Source organism: Wolffia australiana, chromosome 15 (assembly GCF_029677425.1).
Source record: "Wolffia australiana isolate 7733 chromosome 15, ASM2967742v1".
Taxonomy (NCBI): Eukaryota; Viridiplantae; Streptophyta; class Magnoliopsida; order Alismatales; family Araceae; genus Wolffia; species Wolffia australiana.
In genome coordinates, this window is record NC_135849.1 from 1,481,928 (window position 1) to 1,493,478 (window position 11,551).

The window sequence follows — 11,551 nt, forward strand, 5'->3', positions numbered from 1 at the left end:
GGTAGATACAAACTTATATATTATATTAAAAATAAACAATACCATCAAGTTTTTTTAAGTAATTAAACTAGGCACTATCTTATAGTTGGTGTTATAAAGAGTTCTGGAACTAAATTATTCATAAATAAATTATTAAACTACATCATTTTAGTTCAAATAATTAAATATGATATCATCTCCATGTTCGTTAATTCAAAATTGTGTGGCAAAATCTCCCTATTCATGAAAAATAAATTTGAAACAAGTTTGATGGGATCACTCAGTTTTGTCACAGAAAATTTATATTACCTAAAATTAAATAAATATTTATATTCCAATAAAAATATTACAAGTTTTAAAAACGTGTAGTTATAATATTTTCAATTTATAGGCACACTTATGACTAGACTAGAGGTACTAAATTGGACTGAGACAAATTCATTCCAACTGTTGATGAAAGGACTGAGACCAGACAAATTATACACTTTACATTATTGAAGGAAATAATATCTGAAATAAGTTGAGACTATTCTTGAGAGTGAGTGACACCTTCATTCTCCACCTCAGCTTGAGGGCGAAATCATATTTAGGACGATAATTATTTTTTATAACTTCAAAAGGAGATAAGTATAATGGTTTAAGTGGCCGACCAGGGTATAATTTTGATATCAGTTATTTCAGTGAACCAATCAGAATTTCAAATCCATCCAAATTGAGGGATAAAATACTAAAGGCCATGGCATTGATTTCAAATGAATTATTAGTGTTTTGCAAATATACCTTACAGGCCTAATGTTCCCCATAGGTCTATTTATTCCTACCTTTCTCATTCTCTTCACATACAATTCATACGGGAAATTCTATACATTCTATACTTTTCCCCCCACCAAAGGGCTTTTACTCACTCATTTATGATAAATTTTATGTATTATTGTGTTCTTATATCTCTTCTGTTATCTAGGATTTCCCCTTGGTGGTGCTCCCTTCTTGGGCAGCTGATGAACTCAATTGCAGGGTAATTTTGAGTCGCTAAAGAATTTTACTAGGTAATGATGAGCGAGGGTCATCTCCACAAAGAATGCATATTAGGGATTAAGTTCTTTTTTATATGGTGATTAGGAGTAAGTTCAGTTTTGCTTTTACATGAATCAAGGGATCTTTTTATAGATCCAACCATATGGATGAGTCGAGGAGAAAAAGATTCACAGTCCTCAAAATTTAAACTCAAAAGTCCTTTTCGATCAACAGATATCTTGGTTTGGAGTCAAATTATTCTCAATCATAGGATTTTCTCTCCTCTATGTATAGATTCGATAGCGTGGAGCAGAATCTTTGGAAAATAAAAAATTCCACATTTCTTTCTGTATCAGTCAGCAATTTAAAATCCTTGAATTGATGTGTGTCCTTTCTTTCTTTAAATAGATGATAACATAATTGCATCATTCTCTCCCTACAAATAAAATACTACACATGTTTTCAATTATTGGCTAACGCATCAAAAAGCACCTCTCGATTTCACTGCCTTGTATCTACATCATTACTTTGCCTTGATTTAGACAGAGCCATGTGTACCTGCTTCTATTAATATAAGAATCATGCTTATCTTTATTTAAATCTCTCAATTTTTTATTGGTCTATGTCTCCTCCTCTGAACTCAAAAATTCCATTGATTATAATTCAAATAGAAACATTTTTCATTGTGTCACATCATCGCGGTCAATACAAATAGAGGAATTTTGTCATAAGTGATTGGTTTTTATTTATTTATTATTACATAATGACACATTTTATGAAAAAGCCCTAATGTCAATCATTCTATGTAGCCAATGAGTAGCCACAATCTAAACCTCCAAGATTGCGGTACATGGTGACGATTGAATAAAGCCGTAAATATTTATGAAATTTATATAACTAGATCTAGGAAATATTTTTTTGCTTATAAAATATATATTTTATATATATCGACTTTAAAATTATTTTCTATACAAAAAGAATCTCATAAAATTTATAAATATATATATATATGTATATCCACTTAAAATCCATAAAACATGCAAATTTTCAAAAAATTAAAACTTAAAAATTTTTAATCATTTTAAGCTTGAAAATATGCATAAATAACTATTCTAGTACAGATCAACATGAAAAATTGATGGTATTAATATAATACTTAGCGTATTATCAGCAGCTGAGCTCTTCTTGTGGCCTTACCATCACTGTCTATCTATTATGTCTTTTTCTTTCTTCCACATGTTTTGTTTACTAAAACCACATATATAGTCTCCAAAAATAAAATATTTATCAGGATTTTTTGAATTGTTTGAGTAATCCTAGTTACTGAGCTAAGATTCTCTGTATTCTTATTTGAGAAAGATTTGAAAATATTCAAAGGCATCATTTCCATTAGCTATTCCAGTTATAACCTTGTGCCCAACATGAGGGTCTTGAATAAATCATTGTGACGTGCAGTTTTTTTATATGTTACTATTTTTATTTGTTTTATCACTATTACTCTGTAAAAACAGGAACTTGGTAGTGGAAGCATGTGCGTGCATACTTGGGAGAATAATATATTTTAATGTTGGAAGAAAACTATTTTCTATGCAAACTTGGTCCCTTGGGTAAGTCTATTTTCTAAGCAAACTTGATAGAATTGGAAGAAATTTCTTAAGTTTCCAAAAAGTCAGATCATTCAGCCCTTAGAAGAAACATGAGAGTCCTAATTGTGAATTCTAGATATGATGAATCCATGATAACATATGTAGTTTCATGCAGAAAGTTATGCAATTTGTCTCCATCTTATGTGATCTTTAGTCCCCAAACATTTGAGAGACCAAAATAAGATGAATTCTCACTTATAACATTCCCTATAAAGGATCCCCAGGCCGGAATAAATAAAATATTTGTCCACGTTTGAAGGTATTAAAATATTCTTTGATTTATAAAAATCTTGGAACTCATCATCTATTCAAGAGGATTTTGTAATAAATGCAACTTTTTGGACATATTATTTCATAATTTGTGGATTTATTTCATACATGAAAGAAACCCCCCAAATGAATCAAATTATGACCCATTTATTTGATATTTTATCACAACTACCTAAACATTAACATGTACGTACCATAAGATCTAAAAGGAATGGTCGTGATGCTATGTGCAGAAATGAGGATTAAATATAGAAAAAAACCGTTATTCTATTACATTTTAAGAGCGGAATTTCAAACCAATGAAAATTCACACGAAACCTTCTCACAGATATAGTAATAGAGTAAGGAGAAGCATCCATTAACTTCATCGTTAAAATTTTTGAAGCTTTTAAAACTCAAATGCTAGATTTTTAATCGGTATTTAAAACTTAAGCTGTTAAAACTTAAATTCTTATAGAATCAATTTAAGCATATAATCTTAAAATCATACATTAATCAGGATTAAGTTAACTATTCATGGCCATACTTAAATTCTTAATAATTAAATTCAAAATTAAGGTATTTATCTGAGAAATATTTAGTAAATTAATTCTGATAATGGCCTTCACTAATAATTTTTAAAGTTGAGGGTAACTCAATGAGTCTCTGTACAAAAAATATCTCAGCTACAGAAAGGTTCTGTCTACACTCATTGCTATGAAATGACAATTTTCACTAATAACTTTAATTGATAAGAAGAAATATAAGAAGGCAATGCAAAACATGGAGGCACTTTCTGCATAAAGAGTTTTCCAGTCAAAATACATCTTTCTTGATATATGATCTAATAAAATTTTGAAGAAACTTAGTTCACATTTTATCGTTGTCTGTATTTTCCATTGGCATTTTGCAACTAGGAGATCACAAATTTATTTCCAAACTTTCATCCTATACAGGCGAGTTGCATCATCTCTCTTATTAAAAAATGAATGATATTTTACGGGCTATCTGCTGCAGAAGAAAGTTTGCATTTTCATTTTAGAAATATCGATATCAACGATATTGATGAGCAAAACTTTAAAAAGCGCTCACAAAATGGAGTCAGATACAATGTTGCTGCCTCCTGTGAAAATATTGAATTGGGATGTATGTTTTCAGATAAACGTGTGTAATGCTGTTAATCATCCAAATAGCCATTTTGTAATGGCGAAGTAAAATCTAGAGTACAGATATAAGATCATCCAAAGAGCCATGAGAATACTGGAAATGCTTGAAGTCTCGTCTGTGCCAGTCTTGAGGAGATTTACGGCAGAATTTATTAGTTTCAAGGTAAAAGAATTAAGTCTTTGCAACTAATAGTTACAGATTTTAAGGAACAATATATAGTTGAAATTAAGGAGAGAAACTTATATCTGCTTTGAATTATCATCACCTATATAGTTATCAGGTTTAATAATAGATATTGAACATCTACACAGAACAAAACCATCATCTGGAAATTTGTGGGTTCTTAGAAGAAAAACTTGGATACTACTCTCAGATTAGTCTCCTAAATTTCAGAAGGTCTTCATCTAGACCATCTCTGCCGTTAATAAATTATAGAAAATGACTATCAAGAGAAAAAAGAAAATTTTCAGATGATGTTTCACCCAAAGTGAAATAAACATACATGTAATACCAGGACCAAGTAAATGACAACAAACGCCAACATGAAGGGGCAGGACGAGAGATATGGGGAGAGAGAGAGAGAGACATAGAGAGAGAGAGAGAGAGTTAGAAGAACTGGCTTATCTGATTGGAAACAGAGGACTTCAGGTCAGAGTAAAGGGAATAGAGGGAGTATTGGCTGAGCTTAGAAATTTCATACCAGGAATTGAGGGCATTGTAGTGCTTGTCTGTACCAGAAAATGCAACCTGGATGCTGAGGCTGCAATCAAAGTTGCTCCCTATACGTTTGCAGTTCTCTGTCTTTGCAGCGCAACCCAGTCCATTGAGACAGACGAGAGGGCTCTTGGTGGAATTGCCAGAACACTTGCTGCAACCATCTTTCTTCCACAGCATATTCTGCAGCCTGCCTTTCTCAAATTCCAACACCTGAGCAAGGCACACCCAAGAAAAAATGTTCATTCAAGCACCCACCCAATCTAACGATCAAAAACGCACACGAAAAGAAGATCCACGCATATTTTTATGGTTTTATTCCATGGATGATCAACCTGACTTTAATCATAAAGGGTCAATTTCATGTTTCATATGGGTTCCATTGCATTTAATGAGATAAATGCCGCACAGAAGACTGCGCCCATCTCTTCTTTGAATGCTTGTTTGGCTGAGCAGTGTGGACCCAGCAGCCAACCACAGGGGTCAACATCTCTTCAGAAGAGGCCTTTCGGCATTCTATACAGAGTGGTGCACTCTGGGGCGAAAGGGGCACAGTCGACCCTTCGCACTGCTCTGGGCAATATTGCTCAATCGGAATGAGGTCATCTTCAACGGACGGGAAGCATCAATGGATGTTTTTTTGAAGAATCAATGCATCATTGGATGTTGTTGTACAAGCAGTGGAAAACTTAGCCTCTGCATGGTTTAAAGGACCGTGGTTGGTGCACGGGGTGGCCCTTTAGGCCTTATGTGTACTCGGAGATCATATTTATTTATCGCATCAGGAGCATCACCGATTCTGTGTGATCTCCCCTATCTTTCTTCAAAAAAAATTAATGAACTAAAAATCATGCGTGATTTGCTGTTGTTCCAGAGGATACAACAACAGGAAGAGATGGAATGGCCATCATCCTCGTCATTCGTCCGCGAATTGCCGGCCCCTCCGCACTTTGTTCGCTCTCAGCTTCAGCCCGTCCAAGGACTATCTTCACTGGGGTCATCCTGACCTGTTCCTCATCTTGCGGGGTTCAATTTCAAAGTTTCCTTGAGTGGAGTGAGCCTCACTTCGTCCACTCTCATCCCGAGACAAAGAATCACCCCGTCCCTATCTACAGATCTTGGTTCCATGAATCTTAAGATAAGAAGCATGATCATCGGCAAAGAAGGGAACCAAAAAAGGGGGCCAAAAGATGCATATCGTACATAGGATGATGGTTCACGATTGTGCTTTTGAGTTTAATAGGTGTTGCGGATCATAGCGTTTGTGATTTATTAATCGAGTTTGAGAAGCGCCCAAGGAATAAACATGACATTGTTGCAAACTGTTGACTATCAGGTACAAAGCTACAAGCTCAAACCATTTTTTTGTGAAATATTCAAACCATTTGATTATGTATTTATCCTGATTAAATTAATTCAATTGTATCTCATAACACTATTTTTTCAACAAAAAAAATCTCATAACACACTAAACTAAATATCAAGTGTCATCGGATTCCCGTTTCATTTAAATATTTTCATCTGGCCAGGCAATAAGAATAATCATACATCTTGATTAAGAAAAAAAATAACTAGAAACGAGTTATAGGTTCTTCATCAAGTTCCAACAGTGTTATTAGATAGCGGGATGTAGGTCTCTATCAACAAAAGAATCTTCGAAGGGAAGAGAAGATGGAAGAAACAACGGTTATAGGGTTGGATCATCTCCGGCCAATTTCACACTTTTTAGACTGACAAACTTAGGAAAGGGCTACAGGTATACAAAAATGAAACTACTCTAAACGTAAATGACTAATATAACCCTGTCAGTGGTTTCCTATGTGACCCTCTTTGTTCCATTTAATTACTCAGACTATTGAGGATTTTAAACCCCAATTCGAGAGTAATCATAAATAGAATATAAACTAGAAAACAAATTAGAAATTAGAGTTCAAGAACTCACGAGGGTGAAGCTGGTGATGGTGTGAACAGCATTCCCAACAAACGCAGCAGGCGATCTAGCAGCATACTTGCGACCAGCAAAGGCAACCATGAATCCGCCTGCTGTCACCTGAAATCACCCAATAGCCGATTATAAATACATTCAAGTATGAACAGTTAGAAATATCGTTATCTGATTTTGGTTGTGTTTTTTTGACGTGTTTACATGTATGCTTATACACCTCGAATCAGTACTATGAAAGGATATAACATGTTTTAAAACTCAAGTTAAGTATCTTCCCAATAATTTGTAACATAATATAACCACAACTGATGATGTTTTTATGCGGAATATTATCTGTGGTAGGAGATTTGAAAACAGCAGATATGGGCCTATACCATTAGCTGTGACAATAGGCTTCAATGGGCTTATAGAAAAACCAATGAAGAATCTGCCAATTAGGTATAGTTGTCGATGACTTAATTCTAATAAGAAATTAAATATGCATTCGCAGACTTCATTGTAGGATCATACAATTCATTAATTTCACCATGAACTCAATATTTTATCCACATAAAATTTGCTCAAAAACATTTAAGCACTGCACCCAAATTGTAATTCCTGGTGAAAGGATCCTGCACACCTAATTCATCAATTACCCCGGAATTCAATCTTTCGGCGGTCGTGTTACATTTATTCAAGAACCTATTTCACCTTACCCAGATGGCAAAATTGAACCAACCAAGAGGGGGGAACAAAAAGAACGAACAAGAATCAAAATTCAACAAGAAATTAAAAGTTACAAGAAACACGATACACAAAGAAATCTGAATGCGAGACTAACCGCGGGGAAATCTGGGCTGTACGACGAGGTATTGATGGTGAGGATCGTGATTTCATCAACCTTAGGGCGGAAAACCGCCAACTTTGCGCCAGCGCTGGTCAGAGAAAGCCTGCGATCGCAGGGCGACAGCCCAGTATTGTTAAAAACGAACGATCCAGACGAAGAAAAGGCGATCCCGAAGGTGAATCCATCAAGCCTTTGAACGGTCGTGTCTCCGCAAGGGTTGAACAAGCGATTCGTGTCCTCAGCCGCCGCCACGGAAAAGAACGCAGAGATTGACAAGAACGCGAAAACCAATCCGAAAAATTCGATCTTTGAGCTGATCAACATCGCCATAGCCGGCGATCTATCACCTTTCCTTCTCCTCTTTCGCTCGAATCGAAGATCAAGATCAAGATCAAGAAGAAGAAGAAGAGAGACAACGAAGGATCGGTATTTCACAGCTCATCGGAGGGAGCACCGTTCTGGACCGTTGGATCGACGGAACCTTTTCTGAAGCGCAAATCTCAACCGTACAAGTCTAGTATAGTAAAATATAATCTGCCCCTAAACTATAAAACAGAATATTAAGCTGAGTAGAGAACGAAGAAATCAGAGGCTGAAATTAAAAATTGTGAGTATTATATTTTTGGTGTGTTAAAGGTAAGGTAAGGTAAGTATAGTTCCGGATCGCTCCGGATCTTCCCGGACGTGGACGATGGACGGGACGGGACGAACTTTGTCCCGTCCGACGTCCGGATTCAGTGCACGGACGAAGGACGGGACGAATTTTTTGTCCAATGCTACGAAAACCATCCCATAAAGTCGTCCCCGGGCGAATTTTTGTCCCGTCCCTCGCCCAGGACGAAAAAACCCGTTTTATATTTTTAATATATTAATATTGACTTTCTAAGTTTTTTGGGAAATACAGAGCAGAGAGAATGCATAGGGACATATGTACAATTATAACTGAGAGGTGTCAGTTTGCACGCACCGAAAAATATAGGGACTTTGATGCAAATTGTCATAGCAAGGCCATGTCGCTACATCTCAACCGTCAGATGTGCATCTCGCGATTTTTCATCCAGATTCGTCCGTCCATCATCCGAGTTCCGATGAAAAGAATGTTTGGATAGACGAGTGATAAGCCTAAAATTGGTGTGTAAATAGGACGTTGTTTAAGCTTTTAGACTTATGCAATAAAATTTATAATATCCCTCAATCACTAAATACTACGTATAGAGTAAGCAAGGAGTCGAACCACAGGGAGGAACTAAGCAAGAATTTTTGTCCTATTCAAATCAATTAATTCAAGAATGGATTAATTTTTCACTTAATAGACCTCAATTATGTTCAATTTTGTTTATAATTAATCAAAATTAAGTACAAATTTAGTTTTGATCTTAATATTTTCGGTCAAGTCACTCAAGATAGGATAATTTTGATTATGATATCAGATTAATTCGGATTACCAATTTCCCGATCAAGGTAATTTTTTAAGATAAATTTTCTGTATTAAAATTGGGAATTAATAATCAAGAAAGGGATTTTAGAAATTAGACTTGAAGATGGACGAATTTTTGGATGAAATTTTGGAGTTTAGATTTTTTATATATTGAATTGAATTTCTAAACAACCAAGTCTGAAATCTAGAGAGAGAAAATAGGTGATATAACCTGGAGAGAAAGTAGACAAATTTGGGGGAAATTGGATTAGAGAAGAAATTCAACCCTAATTTAAAGATCTAAAATTGCAAAATGGATCCAAATCAATGTAGAAGTAAAGATTAAAAGTCAGATCTTGAATCAAAATCAAAATGCAATCCTAATTTCATTTCAAATCAACTTCATGGGCATGTACATTTCGCCCATGCCATGGCATTTTAGAGTCTTTTAAGAAGAAGTTTAAAAAGCAGATTAGAAACTTACAACTTTCAACGATGAATCAGGACCTGTCGACTTCCAAAGAAACTCATGTGTTCTTCTTGGCCAAATCTTTGGGGAGATCTTCAAAAAGTGAATTTCACCTTCTTCCTAACCTCTACTTAAAAATCCAACCGTGTGGATCGTAGAGGGGGAAAAGACAAACACGCCCTCAAAATTTGGGCGCAATCAAACTGCTAGGTCTCAAGATATTGTTGTTTTACTAGCGATTAATTTCAATCATTCGATTAATTTTATCTCTCCTCCATGTAGAAAGAAGTGGCCTTTTTCTGATTCGTCGTTTGCTTTCACCGCCCTCAGATCATGCGTTGCCACCTATTTCTGCACCTTTTTTTGCCACTCGCACCTTGCACTTTTTTCAACATTTGATAAGTCCAAATTTAGGGGTTTTATATCGTTGTTTTGATTTTGACTTAACCAACAATATTTATGAAAATTTTCCACTTAAGTACTCTATAATTAATATAGGGCAAGTAAGGGGTCGATCCACACAGAGACAGAAATCTAATTTCAGAATTTTTTCTCAATCTTGGGATGAAGAAATTGATTTTAAAAGTGAAAAATATAATTTCTGGGATGTTTCTGGATTTTTAGGTATTTTATATAACTTTGTATGATTTAAATTAAAGCCAAAATACAAAGAAAAACACAAAACACTGATTTCTTCTCAACTAAAGAAATCGAAATAAATATTTTTTGAATTTTCTGGAATTTAATTTACATCACAAACAACGAGAAACACTAAAAATGAGAGTTAGAGATTTTTTAAGAAATTTTTTAGATGTTAAAATGACTGTAACTTGATTATATGAATTTTATAGATTTTTTCCTAGTTTTTTTGGGATTTTTAAACGCAGAAAATATTTTCTGATTTTTTTCTGACTTGTTCTGATTTTTTTTCTATTTTCAATAACTTTTTAAATACAAAAAATGCGGCGACGGCGGCAGCAGGCCAGATGGGCCGGCGGGCCAGGTGTGGCCCGTATAGGGCTGGCCTTAGTGGGTCAGCCCACTAAGGTTAGCCCAATTTGGCTAAGCGAAGACTTAGCCAAATGGGCTTAAGCCTTATTGAGCTTAAGCTAGTGGTCAGGACTTATTCGATTTGGCTAAGTCCTGCACAGGCCTACCCTTTTCCCTACGGTCGTGTGCGCTGGCTGCGCGACCGGCGGGCAGAGGGATGTCCCTGCCACACGGGCACTGCACGGCACTGCACGGCACCGCACAGCACTGCACGGCACCCCACGGTGACGGCTAGAGGACAGAAAATTTGAGTTTTGAAATGATAAAAATGATATTTTAATACGATCTTTTTGGGATTCAAAGTAGGGAATGCTTGAGGATCTAGAGAAATAAAGGGAGATATTTTAGAGGAATAAATAAAAAATTTTAGAGAGATAAAATGTTGAAATGAGAGGATAGAGAGAGAAATGAAGAGATAGAGAGAGAAAATGAAGAGATAGTGTAGAGAGAGTTTGAGAGGGAATTCGAAGGTGTAGATGAAGGAGATTTTTTATGAAATTTTCAGGTGATGAACTGTGGATATGGATGAAGGTCTAGAGACATAAAGAACAGATTCTAGAGAGAGAAAGGGCCGAAATGAGGAGATAGAGAGAGAAAATGAAGTGAGAGTGTAGAAAAGGAGTTTGAGATATAATTTGAATGTGCAAATGAAGAAGATTTTTTATTAAATTTAGTGAAGTAACTAAGGATATAGATGAAGGTCTAGTGAGAAAAAAAACCTATTTTACAGAGAGGAAGTAGAGAAAATGAGTATTTAGAGTGGGAAAGTGATGTATTTTAAGGGTAAATGGATGGGAAATGATGGAGAAAGTAGAAATCTAAGATCCTAAAGCCTCAATGCAAGTTTACTGAGCCCTAAATGCTTCCTCTCAAGCATGGATCCTTATATTTTTCCAGGATCAGGCATTTTTCAATGCAAACAAGAGACGAGATTAAGCGAAAACTTCAATAACCTTACATTAAGCAGGTTAAACAACCTGGATTCTGAAAAATGCCTTGTCCTGCTGGCCAGCCACTTTCTAGAGCACGTCCAGAATGAGGGAAAATGAGGGAGAAAAATTCTATTTATACATTG

The 11,551-nt window shown here is 35.4% G+C and overlaps 1 protein-coding gene across 1 annotated transcript; it reads right to left on the bottom strand.

Annotated features, from left to right (window-relative positions):
- Positions 1-4,498: 4,498 nt before the first annotated feature.
- Positions 4,499-7,951, bottom strand: LOC144713098 (Expp1 protein). Its single transcript, XM_078587588.1, has 3 exons — positions 7,535-7,951; positions 6,712-6,819; positions 4,499-4,982 (listed from the first exon to the last, which is right to left on the bottom strand). Exons 1-3 carry the CDS (start codon positions 7,868-7,870, stop codon positions 4,662-4,664), a joined length of 765 nt encoding a protein of 254 aa, XP_078443714.1. The 5' UTR covers positions 7,871-7,951; the 3' UTR covers positions 4,499-4,661.
- Between the last annotated feature and the right edge of the window lie 3,600 nt (positions 7,952-11,551).